Source organism: Lutra lutra, chromosome 7 (genome assembly GCF_902655055.1).
Source record: "Lutra lutra chromosome 7, mLutLut1.2, whole genome shotgun sequence".
In the NCBI taxonomy this organism is placed as follows: Eukaryota; Metazoa; Chordata; class Mammalia; order Carnivora; family Mustelidae; genus Lutra; species Lutra lutra.
This window is the reverse complement of record NC_062284.1, coordinates 9,240,884-9,258,870: the sequence shown is the minus strand read 5'-3', so window position 1 is coordinate 9,258,870 and position 17,987 is coordinate 9,240,884. Positions and strand designations below refer to the sequence as shown.

Here is a 17,987-nt window from a genome sequence, read left to right as displayed (position 1 = left end):
AAATCTTTTGTCTGTACATCCTAACCTCTGTGCTGGCTAGTGTTTTCTTGTTAAAAAAAATATGTTTCAGGTATTTTATTTTGTCTTTGTATTGTCATTATTCAAAAACCTTCCTTTAGGGGTGCCTGGGTGGCTCAGTGCGTTAAAGCCTCTGCATTTGGCTCAGGTCATGATCCCAGCGTCCTAGGATCAAATCCCGCATTGGGCTCTCTGCTCAGCAGGGAGCCTGCTTCCCTCCCCTCTCTCTCCCTATCTATAATCTCTGTCAAATAAATAAAATCTTTATTTAAAAAAAAAAAAGCCCTCCTTTCAGAGTTGTTACAGTCTCAAAATGTGTTTGCATTATGACTTTAAAAATAGTCTTTGGGGGCACCTAGGTGGCTCAGTGGGTCAAAGCCTCTGCCTTCGGCTCAGGTCATTCAGGGTCCTGGGATCGAGCCCCGCATCAGGCTGTCTGCTCAGCAGGAGCCTGCCTCCTCCTTTCTCTCTGCCTGCCTCTCTGCCTACTTGTGATCTCTGTCTGTCAAATAAGTAAATAAAATCTTTTAAATAAATAAATAAGTAAGTAATAAAAATAGTCTTTTGGGGCACCTGGGTGGCCCAGTGAGTTAAGCCTTTGCCTTCGGCTCAGGTCATGATCTCAGGGTCCTGGGATTGAGCCCCTCATTGGATTCTCTGCTCAGCAGGGAACCTGCTTCTCCCTCTCTCTCTCTGCCTGCTTCTCTACCTGTGATCTCTCTCTCTCTAATAAATAAATAAAATCTTCAAAAAAAAAAAAAAAAAAGCTAGTCTTTAAGTAAAATAATAAAGTGTTAAATGACTCTGGCTTGCTTTTGTGTCCTACCAGAAACGTTCCCTGGGGGCCTCCTGTGCTAGCGGGCGGGTTGGGGTTTGAGAAAGTCCCAGGGAGTACAGTTTATTAGAAAGTGCTTGGTCTACAATTATTTAGAGAATAAGGAATTAAAGTTAGTGGTCACACGGTGAGTTTCAAATAGAGAATTTTCTTGTATACTGTGTGTAGAGTTTAAGGGAATAAGATTCTCTTGTTACCTATCATTAAAAAAAATTGAAGGCTCGAGAAGTTCAAGTTTGCAGTGATGTTAGAGATCTCTGACCTTCATTAATAGTTTATGTTGCATGTTGCTGAGTACCTGACTTAAGTAATTTGTCTTCCATCACTGGGTACTTACAGACAGCTGTCATTTTAGAGTTTTTCAGGTACTCATTTGAGAAAGCAGACCATGGTTTATCAATGTGTATTTGACAGTAGGTGCTTCTTTTTGTCTCCAGAGTTGGCAATGACGAGAACATATCAAACACCTGGAAATTCCTGTCTCATTCAACAGACTCACTCAATAAAATCAGCAAGGTCAATGAGTCAACAGAGTCGCTAACTGACGAGGGTAAGAGGAAGTTATGGCGTGTGTCTTATCCCTGAATGTAAGTGTTAATGGAGTAACAGTACCTGCCTTTTGCTTACTCCTGTGAAGGTTCTCTAACTTGTCTATGAGTCACCAAACGCTTTATAATGAATGGTATCAGACTTACCCGTTGTTAGATAGTTGTCCGTTGAGGGATGTCATGGAGTTTCCTGTGGTCGCTCTCTAGTACACACATTTTTTCTGGCCCTAGACTTTTGGCACACGGTCAGCCGTAGCTCTCTGGGCAGGTTGTAACCCAGTCTCTTCAACTAGTAAAGTTACCGGGTCCTTTTCAATTCCTTATTCACATGGGAATCCCGAATCTCAGTCACGTTTGACTTATGTGATCTCTTGCCCAGAGCCATGAATGTGGAGTGTGTCACTCCCAAACAGGAAATGATTCTTTCTGGTACTAGACTGTGCATTCTGTGAACGTTGCGTGTTAATGCTCTGTGTGTGTCTTACGACATCATCACCCGAGGAGAGCCCGGGGTAGGCTTTGGAGAGCTCACAGACCCCAGATTTTGATCCTGATCTTCTGGTATTTTGAGGAGTAGGTACAGACATGAATGAAGGACAGCTAATGGGGGACTTTGAGATGGAATCCAAGCAACTAGAAGCCGAGTCCTGGAGTCGCATCGTAGACAGCAAGTTTCTGAAACAGCAAAAGAAAGATGTGGTCAAACGACAAGAAGTGATTTACGGTGAGACTCTGCACTTGCCCTGCCAATCCTGGGTTTGCATCGTGCAGCAGTTTTTATCAAGGGAGCCGCTAGACCGTGGAAAGCCAGTTTTCAAGTATGTAGCATGTCAGAGATTTTCCTTAAAAACTTTGAGGTCTAGGGACATGATCTTAATTTCTGTCCTTTCCTCTTTAAAATTGTTTCCTTCAATTTCGTTGAACATTTTATTGACTGTGAGTGCTTACTTACACAGTCACCCTGGAAAGAGATCTCTTGTGGCTGTTCAGTTTGCTTCCTCAGCTGCACGGGAAACCAAGCACGAGTCATTTCTAGGAAATGGGACACAGTAAATTACGAAAGGCTCTGAATCCAATGAAGACCACTTGGGAAACCACCATTTAAGAGTGATGGAGTCCAGTACGCTGTCAGAAAACACTGTAGGTCACACGAAGTAGAGGAATAAGATGAGAACACTTGAGGGGAGAGAAGCTTTTGACCTAGTTTTTAAGTCTAAATTGTGCTCTAAACACACAAAGTGGGTGTTTAAACCAAAGTGGGCTCTCAGTGGCCACGGATGACCTTTGAAGGAGAATCCTTTAAAGTTACATTGCTGACCTTTGAGCTCTGTCGTCCTTCAGAGTTGATGCAGACCGAGTTGCACCACATCCGGACGCTGAAGATCATGAGCGACGTGTACAGCCGCGGGATGATGACGGAGCTGCTCTTCGAGCAGCAGACGGTGGAGAAGCTGTTCCCCTGCTTGGACGAGCTGATCAGTATCCATAGCCAGTTCTTCCAGAGGATCCTGGAGCGGAAGAAGGAGTCTCTGGTGGATAAAAGCGAAAAGAACTTTCTCATCAAGAGGATGGGAGATGTGCTGGTGAATCAGGTGAGCAGCGGGAAGGCTCTTTCCCACAAAATGGGGTAAAAAGTGAAGCTTTGCAGTTCAGCAGCCACTCATTGACGTCCTGGCTCTACTGTTCGTTATCTGTGTAAGCTTAGGTTGCTGAACCTCTCTGAGCGTCAGGTGTCCTTTTCTGTAAGTGAGGACAGATTTTTCTCTCCTAACACTATTTTTTTTAAATTAAAAGGAATGTGTACACAAAATATCTAGCATATGGGGGAGACACTCAGTCCATTTTCCTTTCTCAGCATCCAGACCGTCACTCGAGACAGGGTAGTTTAAGAAATCAAAAGCTCTCTGTTGGAACCTCGGTGTCCCCTGTGCCTCAAATCAAAAGGAACTCATTTATCTCAAAACCAGCTGAGCATAAAAATTGAGTAAGAAAGTATCTGTAAAATAATTCATAAAGTAGATCTTGCTGATATTTTCATCAAGGTTTCAACCCTACTCAGAAATAGCTGGGCCAGAAGTTATTTTGCAAAAAGTGTTGCTGGTTTAACCTTCACAGACAAAGCGGCCCAGCACACCGGCCACCAGCTCTCCCTCCCCAGCAGGTCTGGGCTGGAGAAGCGGAGGCTTCATTGCTGGAACATTTGCCCGAGAACTGGAAGGGTTGTCCTTCCCTTATGTTCTTCTGCCCGTGCCCCTCACCTCATTAATTCACTAGTGTATTCATTCATCCCTTTCCCACATATTCACTAGGCGTCTCTACCGCAAAGGCAGACACAGCATCGACCTGTGCCTCAGGGTCCCCGTGCTCCCAAGGGAACAAAGGCATGGCAGGAGGTAAATGCACACACAGTGCAGCCCACGCCGGAAGGCAGCTGTCTGCCACAAATGGGGCCTCAAAGTGGGAGCCATCAGCTCTGCAAGTGAGGCCCTTTCCTCCCCAAACATCCCCTCCCAGCATTTTCCATGTCCCTTTCTCTGCCTTCAGACCTGCGCAGGTGCCTCATCTAACCTTAACTGGCGCTGTCCGTGGCTCTCTGTACTAGTGCCCGTCCTCTAGTAAGATCTCTGACGGTAGGATTCCTGTCTTAGCCCCCATGGCATCCATTTGTTGGTTCTCTGTGGGAGTTCTAGAATCACCCTGTTAGAGCACTTGCTTCGTGAAGGGAGCAGAGCACCTGAAATCTCTGCCTCAGCCTCCCCGTGGTGAAGGGGAGAGAGAGAAGCTGCCACCCTGAACCTTTCCTTGAGTTCTTCTGGTAAGGATCAGTTTGCGTGGCCTTCAGAGGTTTTCAGTACAGGGGAAGTCGATGCGCTTAGCGTGTGTCACACAGACCCCATGCAGAAACTCACTGGTTTGCCCCAAAGTGAGCGTTTCTTCAGGCGGGCCATTGAGATCGCACATGTTTTAGGAATGATGAAAGGCCACGCAGAATGGTTAGCACTGCTGGCCTGAGGTAGATGAGCTGAGCAGATCCTTCGGTAATAGCCGTTTCTGATACCTTCCTAACTTATCCAGGTGAAGTCTGTAAGTCTATCTCACAGGAAAACTTCTAGTGAGCCTCCCTGTCTTACCACCGTGCTTACAACAAATGGAAATTAGAACACATTTTGCATGACTTAAGTGCACAGTACGTAGGTATTTCTGGGTGGTTGTTTTTTTAAAATATATATAACATGTTTAATGAAGTAAATTCATATGCCATATAATGCCCCGTTGAAAGTCTACAGCTCAGAAAAGAACGTCCCGCTCCGTGGTTTCTGCTGTGTCCGCGGAGTCAGGCGGCCGTCGTCACACTTAGTTCAGAGTATCTTCATCACCCGACCCCTGTCTGCCTCCGCCAAGGCGTCCACTGATCTGCTCACTGTCCCTGTGGGCTCGTCTAGTCTGGACTTACTGTGTAAATGGAGTAAAACAACATAGGACCTGGCAGTTGGCTTGTTTCGTGTAGGATAATGCTTTCAAGGTTCATCAGTATTGTGACACGTATCCATCTTCCACTCCTTCTCGCGGCTGAATAATGGTCCATCCTGTGTGTCTGCCACGTCGTATTTATCCTTGTAGGGACATTTGGTTTCTTTCCACTTGGGGGCACTTGGGAATATGGCGGCCGTGAACTCTCATATCCAGGTGTTTGTGTGCAGCAAGTTCCGTGCCTTGGAGCGGAACTGCCGGTCGCACATTGCGTAGCTTTCTGGGGAACTTCCAGACTGTTTCCCAAAGTGCTGTGCCTTTTTAATCTTTGGGGGGAATTCTTGGGGAAGCATGCTTGGGTTTTACAAACAGACCTGGAAACCGCATCCAAATGTTGGTAAAAGTCCAGCCCCCTGAGCTCCGACTTAACTTCTGTTCTCTTTCCTCCACAGTTTTCAGGGGAGAACGCAGAGCGCTTAAAGAAGACGTATGGCAAGTTCTGTGGGCAGCACAACCAGTCTGTGAACTACTTTAAAGACATTTATACCAAGGATAAGCGGTTCCAGGCATTCGTGAAGGTACGGGTGGGAACCCTGGAACTCCGCACCGCGGTCCGGGGCACTGGCGCGGTCAGGGACAGGGACGGAGCATCCCTCTTGTAGTTCCTGATGATCCGTTCTGTCCTTTGCAGAAGAAGATGAGCAGCGCCGTGGTGAGGAGGCTGGGCATCCCAGAGTGCATATTGCTGGTGACCCAGCGGATCACCAAATACCCAGTTTTATTCCAAAGAATACTGCAGTGTACCAAAGGTGAGCCTCCCTCCTCACCCAGTCATGTCCATCCGCAGGCTGGTTCCCGTCTGTCCGGCAGCGCAAGAGGCCCCAAGGAAGAGCTCCCTCAGGCTCTCGCAGGTCTATGAGAGAGCCTGTGTTTTGCCTTAAAAACCATTTTCTTAAGTGAAAATTTGAAATGCTTTGTCGCCAGACGACAGGTTTCTCTCTCCCAGCGAACCCTGCTCCTAGGCAGTTCCGTTGAAAGTGAAGTAAAACAAAGAAGTTAAAAAATTGTTGCTCCTCTCCCTCCCTGAAGTTGTCGGGTCCTCCTGCTTCAGGACGTGGCGTGGAATGGCGTGTTGTGTCTGTCAGTGAAAACATCTCTCTTTATTTAGAATTAACTTTATGACCGGGATTGGCATGTGACCTTTGCTTTGTTGGTCCCACTCTATCCGACACGCTACCAGCCTGTCCCCAGAAGGAAAATGGTAGTGTGGAGCCAGGAAGTAGGTTTCCCCCTCCTTGTCGGAGAGGTTCGATTAAAATGGGACTGTTCCTTCCTTCCAAGACAATGACGTGGAGCAGGAGGATCTGGCTCAGTCCCTGAGCCTGGTGAAGGACGTGATAGGAGCTGTGGACAGCAAAGTGGCAAGTTACGAAAAGAAAGTGCGTCTCAATGAGATTTATACGAAGACAGACAGCAAGTCGATCATGCGGATGAAGAGCGGCCAGATGTTTGCCAAGGAGGATCTGAAGCGGAAGAAGCTTGTGCGGGACGGGGGTGTGTTTCTGAAGAACGCGGCCGGAAGGTTGAAAGGTAAGGCTCGCTCTTCGAGTCTACGCGCGTACCAGAGAGCAGGCGAAGTTCAGAGGTTTTTGTTAGAAATCCACCGCCAGGGGGCGCCTGAGTGGCTCAGTGGGTTAAGCCTCTGCCTTGGGCTCAGGTCATGATCCCAGAGTCCTGGGATCAAGTCCCACATTGGGCTCTCTGCTCAGCAGGGAGCCTACTTCTCTCTCTCTCTCTCTGCCTGCCTCTCTGCCTACTTGTGATCTCTGTCAAATAAATAAATCTTAAAAAAAAGAAAATAGAAATCCACCACCAGGTTTTTCCTAGGGAGCCCACATCCACACATCACACTGGAGTGGCGGACCTTTAATTGTTCTTAATTTTGTATCAGAAAGGATGAGGTTGAGATAAGTTAGGAGATCATAAACTCCTCCAGTAAGATAACAAGAGAATAGTGCAGTTAGGGAAAATGGAAAAAAAAAATTTTTTTTTAAAGCAAAGAAGGTGGCCCCAAGGGCGTGCAGGTGGGGGGCAGCCCCCGAGAGTAGAGGGCAGAGGGGGAGCTGGTGTGCGGGTCTGCATGTTGCGGTGTGGCCCTCGTGTTGAGAATCAGGAGCGGGAGACCATAAGGACAGGCCCAGGAGCAGTGGCATCCAAAGAGGAACAAGGAAAAAAAACTCACGCCAGCCTGGAAAATGGAAGAACGGTTGCAAAGGAGCACGTTGCTACTAGCGGAGAGCTGGTGGCCCTGCCCTGGAAGCCGGTGGCTGTCTCATGTGCCTCGAGTCAGTCGGCGGCGGTCGTGTCCTGCAGCACAGCTCAGCGCCTCAGAGAGCCCCAGGAAGGAGGGAGGGGGCTCAGGAGGAGGTGAGATAGCGGAGGGAAAAGCAGGTCAGCTGTCGTCTGCAGCCACTTAGCACTGACCCCCCCTTACCGTGGCCGTCGTGAGGAGTGTGGCCTAGGCCTCGAATGCTCATGTTTTCCCTCAAGCTCATAGGAAGACACACCTGCCTCCCGAACTTAATGTTCTCTGTGCACCGTTGTTGTAAACCTTCTGGTGTTATGTCTCTTGTGGAGAGACACTCGTTGTATATTGTGAAGGTCATAAAGCAGTTTAAAAAGGAAAAAAAAAAAAAAGCCAAGTGTAAGATTACTACAAGAACCCAGGCTATTAAGGAAAGCATGTTCCCCTACAGAAATGGGCAACACTTCTGGGGTTGGGGTCTCTGGGAACAGTTGCAAGAAGGGGAAGCCCCATCAGGTAGCGATTCAGAGTCCGAGATTAAAAACACATCACTTGTTCTGAAGAGAGATGGCAGAGGACTTTTCAGCTCCCAAGACGACCTTTCCTAGAGGAACGTGTGCTTCATTCATACCAACGAGATAGATTATTAAACTTGATGATATTCATCTCTTTTATCTTCCTCTAAGCACGAAATCATAAAAGATACTAATTTCCCATTTAGTTTTAATTTTTTTCTTTTAAAGGTTGAGCTACTTCAAGTTTAAGGAAGTAACTGTGAGGTGTGTTAATTCATCTCTACATCTGATTTTTTTTTTTTAAATAAATCTTTTCATTGAACCTGTACTGGCTAGGCCTGTGTGACAGCTCTGATTTCCCCAGCAGCCCTGAGCACACCCGTCCCGGCCCCCGCGAGCTGCATGCACGAGGCAGGTCGGCCCCGAGCCGTCAGCTCTGCTGACAGAAAAGCAAGGCTAGGGCCTCTCTCTCAGCTCTCATGGGTCAGAACACTGCAGGAGGCTGCTGTCAGCTACTACCCTGGAGGCTTAACTAGCCTTTCACCATGTTTGGAGCAAACAGTATAGATGTCCCAGGTCTCATAGGCGAACAAAGCTGGCCATGCCTAGAAGTCAGGCTCCAAATGAAGAGGCCAGTGAGGAGGTACTTGTCCACAGTCTGCGGGTGCTGGAACCAAGGGCCGCACTAAGCACTCGGGGAGGCAGTGGGGACTGGCACTGAGTTAGTCCCAAAGGCTGAAGGGCAGGCACCCCCGGCTCTCAGGCAGCAGAGACGGTGGCAGGGAGGGCTGGGGCTGTGGGCAAAGAGTGGCTTCATCAGTTGGAGACACGGACATGCGACACTGCGGCTTGGGGTGGGCAAAGAATGGGTTCCAGACAGAGGGTTTTCAGCAGGGAAGGGATACATTAGCTTGTTTTCTAGTGGAAGCAGTGAGAGAGCCGCCAGAGTGGGGAGAGGCTGGTGACAGGGACAGGAGCGAGCACACTGGGCCTGGGGTGCCAGAGTGCATGGAAAGGAAGGGAAGGAGCCTTTCAGAGAAAAGACTGAGCCCTTCCTACTTCCAGCAGATGTGGCTCTCTGCTCCACAGTGAACTTGAACTAGGTGATCCCTGAGGCTCCCTCCCTCCTTCCAGGCCCAGTCCCCAGATGCTGGGAGAAGCCCAAATCGGGACTCTTCCCGCACTGCCCCGTTGGGACCGGCCTTGAGGCAGCCAGGCCCTTGGGAAGCGCCTGCCTCCTCTTACAGGGCCTGAGTTTCCTGGAGCGGCCGCTGCCTAGAGCCAGCACTTGGTTCTTTCCTGGGCACATACGCACTCGTTCCCAGAGTGACAGCGAACGGATTCCAGCTGTGGGCATGAAGCTGTGGTCAGCCAGTGGCAGCGGGAAGGCTCTCCGGCCTGAAGGCCTCCAGTGCAGCTGGGGTTGGTGGGAGCCCTTTCCCCTCGGGCGAGCTCATGCCAGGAACAACCAGGCCTGCGCTGGGCACCCACCGAGAGGGACGGGCTTGTTTTTCTCTGATCCACTGATGCTGATCCCAGAAGCCTCAGCATGCAACGAAGTGGAAACTTGCGTTTTGAAACTTCTTTTTTTCTTTTTTGGCAGCTACCCAAATTATTTAAAAGTAAACTTTGAGAAACTTGCCAAAACTAATAGCCTGGGGCGCCTGGGTGGCTCAGTGGGTTAAAGCCTCTGCCTTCAGCTCGGGTCATGATCTCGGGGTCCTGGGATCGAGCCCCGCATCGGGCTCTCTGCTCAGCAGGGAGCCTGCTTCCCTTCCTCTCTCTCTCTCTCTGCCTGCCTCTCTGCCTACTTGTGATCTCTGTCTGTCAAATAAATAAATAAAATCTTTAAAAAAAAACCAAACAAACAAAAAAAAACTAATAGCCCACAGAATAGTCGTCGGCAGGCTGGTTGGTCTATGCTGAAACCGTACCACCCAGGAACCCGCTGTCCTTGCTTCTGCTCTCTTCGTAGCCGTGCCGTGAAGTACACAGAGGGGCTTCCCGCTGTGGCAGACGCAGAGAGAAAGTCAGAAGGGGCCTGGCAACCTGGGAGGGGGCTGCTTAAGTCAGCTCTGCTCTTTCCCCAAGGACTTGTAGGGGGAAGGTGACACAGAGGGGCCAGTCTCTTAGTTCTCTGGAGATGCCGGACTTTGAGGGCCGCACTGGAAATGCCTCTTCGTGTTCTCTGACAGAGCGAGAGTTTGTGGCATTTTCTGGATACTAGATCCAAGTAGAGATCTCACTTTGGCTTTTGTTTGAGTTGAGAGGAAGAGCAGGCCGCTTCTGTGGTAGAGAGCCATTGAGGCTGGCTAGGATCTCTTCGAGCCAGGGGACGAGCCATTGTGTTCCCATGTACCTATGAAATGAGAGGGCACTGCGGAGCCCTTCTGTCCTGCGGGTGTGGGGGAAGTCTGCCTTTCATTAGACTGAGGTATTTTTTTAGTTAACATATAATGTTATTATTTGTTTCAGGGGTACAGGTACATCAGTCTTACACAATTCACAGCACTCGCCATAGCACATATCCCAGTGTCCATCACCCCACCCTCTTCCCCTCCAGCAACCTTCTGTTTTTGTCCTGAAATTAAGAGTCTCTTATGGTCCGTCTCCCTCTCTGCTTTCATCTTGTTTCATTTTTCCCTCTCTTTCCCCTATGATCCTGTCTTGTTTCTAAAATTCCTCATATCAGAGAGATCATGTGATAATTGTCTTTCTCTGATTGACTTCTTTCACTTACCATAATACCCTCTAGTTCCATTCACGTCATTGCCCATGGCAAGATTTCAGGGGGGGTTTTTGATGGCTGTGTAATACTCCGTTGTATATATACACCGTGTCTTCTTTACCCACTTCTCTGAGACTGAGGTATTTCTGTACATCACCTACTGACGGCTCTCCGGTCCGCTCTTCCACGCCTCTCCCAGTATTAGGATCGGAAGTCGGGGAGTATTGTGACCTGAGTATTTATTTGGTGGAATATGTTGCTATTTACTATTTCTTAAAGTCCTTCCCAGTTTTATTCTTTTTTTTTTTTTTTTAATTTTATTTTTTTATGTGACAGAGAGATCACAAGTAGGCAGAGAGGCAGGCAGAGAGAGAGGGGAAAGCAGGCTCCCTGCTGAGCAGAGAGCCCGATGTGGGGCTCGATCCCAGGACCCTGAGATCATGACCTGAGCCGAAGGCAGTGGCTTAACCCACTGAGCCACCCAGGTGCCCCCCAGTTTTATTCTTAAAAGTATTTTGTTCTGCAAGTCTCGCCTTATGGGATGTATCTTTCCAGAACAGAGTTCGCAGGCTTTGTCAAGATAAGGCTTTGGCGATAACTACCATTTAAAAATGCCTCTGAAAATCTAATGACCCGATGTGGCTCGTGCAGAACAGTAAACCCGTCTCCTTGGAAGAGTGCAGAGCACTCCCCATCCTGATTTGCTCTGTGGGCTGGATTGCTGAGTTGGCCTCCAACTTGCTTCCCTGTTAAGTAATCCTTGTCCTTTCTCTCCTTCCCCCCTTGACAGAGGTTCAAGCAGTTCTGCTTACCGACATTTTAGTGTTCCTTCAAGAGAAAGACCAGAAATACGTCTTTGCATCATTGGTAAGCTGAACTGTCAGTCTCTTCCGTTTGGATTGAATATTTGAAACAGCACGCGTGGGGGGTCCGAACGCTGGATTCCTGCCATCTCACCCTCTCCACGTTACTTTGCTCAGGACAGATTCCTCTGAGTAATTCCTCAGATACTCTTGCAATTTTCCACCCCAACCCCACCAAAGAAAAACATTATTTTTCTGTTCTCTCACAGTCCCTTCGAGAACCTTAGACATTTGATCTAAAGAGATCTGTCCCTAGAGTATTTCTTGCACCTTATGCTCCATGAACCATGCTAATTGCTAATGTTGCCAGCCAGAGTCACAGAGGAGCCTAGAAGGATTCCTCGCGTAGAAACCATGTCTGGAAACTCTGTGGATACAAATTACCATTTGTTTTCTGGAAATCCTTTTTTGCTTGATAAGATGTAGGTGAGATAACGAGATACTTCTCTTTGTTCTAAATCTACCATAGTTTGTTAAACCACAAGCCTTTTTTCCAGTCTTACTGAGCAATAATTGACCTGTATCACCATCTAAGGTATACACATTGATGGTTCGATTTACGTATTATTAAATGATCACAGTAAGTTCAGCTCGGAGTCACCATCTGATACAGACACAATATAAGAAAAGAAGGAAGTGAAAATGGTTGTTTTAAGAACCCTGAGAATTTATTTGTTCCCTCAACACCTTTCCTGTGCACCATTCAGCATTTAGCCATAGTCTGCCTGTTCATGTCACATTCCTAGAGCCGCTTTATTTCAGAGCTTGTGCCCTTTGACAACCCCCATCTCATTCCCCCTCCCTACACCTCTGCATCCGGTAACCACAAGTCTGGTCTCTTTTTCTGTGAGTTTGGTGTGGGGTTTTCTTCGCTCTTGTTTTTGTATTTCTAGGTGCCACACGTAAGCGAGATCATTCATCTGGTCTTACCTTAGCTCCGAGCTGTTCTTAAGAGTTAGAATACCGTGGGCCTTTCTTACCCTAACCCTCTCCCCTTTTTCCAGGACCAGAAATCCACTGTGATCTCATTAAAGAAGCTGATTGTCAGGGAAGTGGCCCACGAGGAGAAAGGTTTATTCCTCATCAGCATGGGGATGAAGGACCCCGAGATGGTGGAGGTGCACGCCGGCTCCAAGGAGGAACGGAACAGCTGGATCCACATCATTCAGGACACGATCAACACTCTGTAAGGACACGCCACGGCCCATCCCAGCCCCTGCGACTTTATCGCAGAGAGGGCGGTGAGCAGAATCACGGGCCTCGTGGGGGCTGTTGGTTCATTTCCTTTTGTTTTGGTGTTAGGAACAGAGACGAAGATGAAGGAATTCCTAGCGAGAACGAGGAAGAGAAGAGGCTGCAGGACACCAAAGCCCGAGAGCTGAAAGGTGAGGCCGTCGGGACGTCTGGGACCCTTGTCTGTGCCGCCTGCGGCCCCACAGCTGTCCCAGCAGGCCCTTCCAAACAGGAGCTGAGCGGCTTTTTTTTTTTTTAAGGTATTTATTTATTTATTTATTTGACAGAGAGAGAGAGAGATCACAAGTAGGCAGGCAGGCAGAGAGAAAGGGGGAAGCAGGCTCCCCGCTGAGCAGAGAGCCTGACATGGGGCTCGATCCCAGGACCCTGAGATCATGACCTGAGCCGAAGGCAGAGGCTTAACCCGCTGGGCCACCCAGGCGCCTCAGGGCTTTTAACGAAAGAGCAACCCAGGCTGAGCCAACACAGATCCCAGGTCCCATAATACAGCTGTCAGAGGTGTTGGGACCCTGGATCAAGGGGATATTGATTCTGTTTTCTCACTTTCTATGTTCTTGGACCATGGTGACATCTTTGTACTTCGTCACAGGAGAATTTGCTAAAACTCACGGTCATATTTGAGATTCAGACAGAGAGAAGGGTACTTGAGGAGAAGAATTTTCTGTTTAGTCTGTTTTGATCACTGACCCTGCCGCTGCACTGCGTGTCCGCCATGCGTTGTGAGGTGGTTCTGGGAGGAGTGCTCACTGATTATGCTCGACCTCTGTTTATCGAGTCCCTGCTCTTCCAGATGGTCTCGTCAGGACCGTCTCTGCAAGACACGTGTGCCAGTCCCCGTTGTGCAGACGAGAAAGCTGAGGCCCACAGAGGCCACATGGTCCAGGGTCACATACGTGGAACCGGGCAGAGGACTCTCCTCCCTGCTTGCTAAACAGCAGGGCGAGGGCTCCCCTCTCTTTGCCAGCGCTTATCGAATGTTCCGAAGTAAGGACTGTGCTTCGGGTAGAAATAAGTCCCAGAGTCAGATTAATGGAAGCACCCGAGGAGTGCGGGCAGTCCTTCAAGCTGGACAAAGCAGTGACAGTGTTTGGGAGGTGGGGGGACGGGGAGGGAGATTTAGGCTAAAGCCAGATTTGCACCTGATTGATTGGTCTGTGATTAGTATGGCAGGGATGGAAACTTCCTTTTCACGGGCATGAAGCCCCCGGCCAGGTATACTGCTAAGTGCTGGGGGCGCAGAGATTCCTAAAGCAGCGTCCGTGCCGTCGGGGAGCCCCCATTAGCAAGGGGGACGGACGGAAATGACAGGACGAGACTGCAGGCACGTGTAAAGGACGCGGGACCTAACCCTGCCTGTGGAGCTGATGCACGAGCTGAGCCTGAAGCAGTCCCTTGCACCAGACGAGAGCAGCAGTCAGGTGAAGAGTGAAAGAGGACTTGAGTGTGCGCAGTGTCTAGGTGGGGTAGGGGTGGTCGGGGCCAGGAGGTGGAATTTAGCTACAAAAGCACCAGGGCTTGAAGGGCAACAAGGGAATGATACAATTTGTGGAGCAAAGCGTCAACTGAAATTGTCTTTGTTGGCACTGAAGCCAGGGGGCAGATTGCTTGAGGGAGTGGAAAGCCCAGCTGGGTGGCTCAGGGGAGAGGCATGGAGGGCACAGGACGGAGCAGGGAGACAGAAGCCCTCCCCGGTCCTCGGCCGGCCCGGAGGGAGGCTGAAGGGGATGTTGGAGGCTGAGGAAGGGATCACACGCCGGAGGAAGGACGGGGACGGCAAGAACGGAGGAAAGGGCTTTCTGACAAGCCGAGGACAAGGCGTCTAAGTAGAACCAGCCGCAGGCCGGCGGGACTCTCAATCTGGCGCTCAGAAAGGCAGGCAGGATGCGGGCTGCTCTGCGTGAGTTCCAGCACATGGGAAGTCCCCGAAGCCCAGAGAGGGCAAATCCCCGGAAAGACTTCTGTGAGGTGCAGGAGGCCGGCCAGGATGGAGCTGAGAGGAAGCCCAGGTATCGCTCCATCGCAGACGGTGGGAAGAGAACCAGTGATGCCCTCCTGGTGGGGGACAGAGGAGGGGCGCCTGGGGGGCTCAGTCCAATAAGCGTCCAATTCTTGATTTCAGCTCAGGTCATGAGATCAAGTCCTGTGTCCGGTGTCATGTTCCGCACACACATTCTTCCTGTTCCTCTCCCTCTGCCCCTCCCCCTGCTCACGCACTGTCCAGATAGACAGATAGTTGGATAAAATCTTAGAAAAAGGGGGGGGGGGGCGCCTGGGTGGCTCAGTGGGTTAAGCCGCTGCCTTCGGCTCAGGTCATGATCCCAGGTCCTGGGTTCGAGCCCCACATCGGGCTTTCTGCTCAGCAGGGAGCCTGCTTCCTCCTCTCTCTCTGCCTGCCTCTCTGCCTACTTGTGATTTCTCTCTGTCAAATAAATAAATAAAATCTTTAAAAAAAAAAAAAAAAAAAAGGAACCATCCATGCTGGAGAAGATGGAACACGGGCCTCACTGGATCAGTAATGATGCAGATGCAGAAAAGAGTGGGTTGAGAAGTAAACAGGAGGTAGGGGAGTGGAAACGATATGCAGGTTGGTTATGTCAAATTCTGGTTTTGTCTAGAAAGACGCTGGATGGAAGGTGTCATTGCGGTGGAAAAGGGGGACTGGGGTGGAGCTGCGTTCTCTGTTGTCCCACCAATGACCACAAGGTGGCACTCGTGTCCCGGTCATCTCTTCCTGAACACTTGTCACCAGACCTTTTCTCCGTCCTCCCTGCAGAGCAACTCCAGCAGAAGGACCAGCAGATCCTCCTCCTCCTGGAAGAGAAGGAGATGATTTTCCGAGACATGACCGAGTGCAGCACCCCCTTGCCGGAGGATTGCTCCCCAACGCACAGCTCTCGGATCCTCTTCCGCTCCAACACAGAAGAGGCTCTCAAAGGAGGACCTTTAATGAAAAGTGCAATAAATGAGGGTAATTGCCCCTCTTAATCTCTTCCCAAAGTGCCTCATGCACTAACATTACCTACCAGATATTACTTTTCCGTTGTAAAATAAAGTACAGATACAGAAAACAATCCAAGACAGATCTTTTGTGTAGTAGATTATTATCAGGGGAACATCCTTGTAACCGCCACCCAGGTCCAGAAATAGAACGTGGCCAGACCCCAAAGCCCTTGCACACGGTCCGTCCCAATCAGAGCTCCCTCCCTGCTTCCGAAAAGGAACAGGTGCTGTGACTTCCACGTTTCCACACTGATCGATGGACGGTGGTCTTGTTTTCCATCGACCTTTCACATTCCTAACTTCCAGGCCTCTCCACCAGCCCTTTCTCTTCCACATAATCTATCTTTGAAGATTTGGAGCTTTTTGACCTAGATTGTCTCTCAGAGTCCAACTTTTATTCCCGCGAGCGTTCTCTTCTCTGCCCGCGACTTCCTTCAGATCCACAGCCTGATGGAGAGGTTTTATCGCTCAGGCTTGATCCCCGGGGTAAGCTGTGTCCTTGCGGGGCTCGGCTCCTTTATCAGAGGCACAAGGTAGCTAGCTGTCTCCTTTGTGGCATGCAGGAAAAGGAAGATAAAACGATAAACCCTTGATTTTTTTTTTCCCCTTTATTTACCAATTATCAGGATAGCGAACTGATCTGGGGTCACCCTCTGAAGGTGACCCGTACGTTTTAGATGTTATTACAGACTCACGAATTTAAGCCTGTTGATGGTTTTCAAATCACTACAGTGCTGATCCGTACTAAACACTGGGAATGTTCGCGATTTGCCAACCAGCGCGTCTTCGTGTGGCTTCCAGGTGCTTCTGACCAGACCCCAGGAGTCTCTGAGAGCTTCAGTGCTCTTTGGTATATCAAGATGTTCTAGACTCACCTTGTTTTCTGCCCCAGATCTAGGGTCCTTTCTCTAAGGAACTCTTGTTTTTTAAGACCACAGTCCTGGCAGTAGGCCTGGTCACTGCTGCTGGAGTTTTCATTACACTTGTCATTTTGGGTGTCTGAGGCTCCTCCTTCAGTAGCTGTCCCGGGAAGGGCTCATGAGAACACCGTGCCCTGGGTCCTTGAGCGGGTAGTAATTTGTACCATGGGGAGCTCGCAAGTCCGCTCTGCGGGATCGGAGATGCTCAGTTCGCATTTTCTTCCCTCCGGTGTCTTCCCTCCTGGCGTAAAGCAGCTGTCTATGTGCGATCGTAATCTCGGTTCTCCCCTTGTAAGTCCCATGCTTTCTGCCTAGGCGCCCCGAGAGCTACTTTCTCGAATTCAGGTATTTTGACCTTTGACCGGCATACGCCTTCTGTTGGGGCTGTTCTGGGTCGATGTTCTCAGGCTCACAGTTTTCCAATTTCAGAAAAGTATTCTTAAATTACAGCTTTTAGTGTTTTTGCTCTGCCCTTGTTTTGATTCTCTTCTTCAAGAACTCCCGCTATCCACATGCCGGACCCCCTCTGTCCTCCGCATGTGTCACTCTCTTCACGCTTTGTATCCCTTCATCTTTTTCATGCTCAAGTATTCTTCCTTCCACCTTCTGGTAAGTCATTTTTCCGTTGGGTTGGTTTTGCTCTTGTGATCTAGTTTTCCTCTCTGAAATGACCATTTCTCTTTGTTTCCACTTCTTGGTGTCTGTGTTTCCCGATTCTGCCCTGGGTTCCTCCATGGCTGTGTCCGCTCCTTGCAGTAAGTAGCCCGGCCACTTCATGGACACGTGTCCCTGAGATGCTGTTAGCCCACGCGGGGAGTCATGCCCCTTGTTCTTTCCCTTGCTTGCTTTCTCTTTAGCGTTGTGTGGGATTTGACTTGGATGTTTTCAGTTGCTCGTTTTTGTCTTTTTTTTTTTTAAGATTTTATTTATTTATTTGACAAAGATCACAAGTAGACAGAGAGGCCGGCAGAGAGGGGTGAAGCAGGCTCCCTGATGAGCAGAGAACCCGATGCGGGGCTCGATCCCAGGACCCTGGGATCATGACCTGAGCCGAAGGCAGAGGCTTTAACCCACTGAGCCACTCAGACGCCCTACCCACCCCCCTCAGTTGCTCTTTTTTACTTGAAATAAGCTCCCTAAGTTTTAGGTGTAGATACCTTTTCTCACTTCACGGGACTCTTGGTTGTTTCCAGGGAGTGTGGTTTTTTTTTTTTTAAATACAGTGGCTTCGTCTACTTGATTCCCTGCCTCTGTTTCCCTCCTTCATTCCATCTGGACCTCCTCTCTGGCTTCTCTCCAGCTCAAGCTTTATTCCACTTTTAGCGCTTTTTTCTTTCTGGGGGACCCAGCTCTAGAAAAGCGGCCTCGCTGGTCAGATCTGAGAATTCCGGCCCTGGACTTCTCTGGTCCCTTGAACTCACTGTACCAGGGGGAAGAACCCTGCCAACTTTAGGGCTGCTCTCAGATTGGCCCATCTTACTTCCTAGGGAATTCTTTTTGGCCACTTTGGGTATGACTCTAGAAGGCCAT

General features: G+C 49.4%; 1 protein-coding gene across 6 annotated transcripts in view; it reads left to right on the top strand.

The window, feature by feature from the left end:
- Positions 1–17,987, top strand: part of AKAP13 (A-kinase anchoring protein 13) — a 330,885-nt gene that overhangs the window by 300,934 nt on the left and 11,964 nt on the right. For 4 of the 6 annotated variants that reach the window (XM_047736222.1, XM_047736224.1, XM_047736223.1 and 1 more), the window contains 10 exons: positions 1,291–1,403; positions 1,973–2,125; positions 2,743–2,993; positions 5,325–5,450; positions 5,564–5,681; positions 6,214–6,462; positions 11,211–11,287; positions 12,288–12,469; positions 12,586–12,668; positions 15,311–15,505. In XM_047736222.1, the coding sequence (XP_047592178.1) occupies positions 1,291–1,403; positions 1,973–2,125; positions 2,743–2,993; positions 5,325–5,450; positions 5,564–5,681; positions 6,214–6,462; positions 11,211–11,287; positions 12,288–12,469; positions 12,586–12,668; positions 15,311–15,505 (1,547 nt within the window). The remainder of the gene's footprint in view (positions 1–1,290; positions 1,404–1,972; positions 2,126–2,742; positions 2,994–5,324; positions 5,451–5,563; positions 5,682–6,213; positions 6,463–11,210; positions 11,288–12,287; positions 12,470–12,585; positions 12,669–15,310; positions 15,506–17,987) is intronic. The other 2 variants (XM_047736225.1, XM_047736221.1) reach the window with 1 other exon arrangement.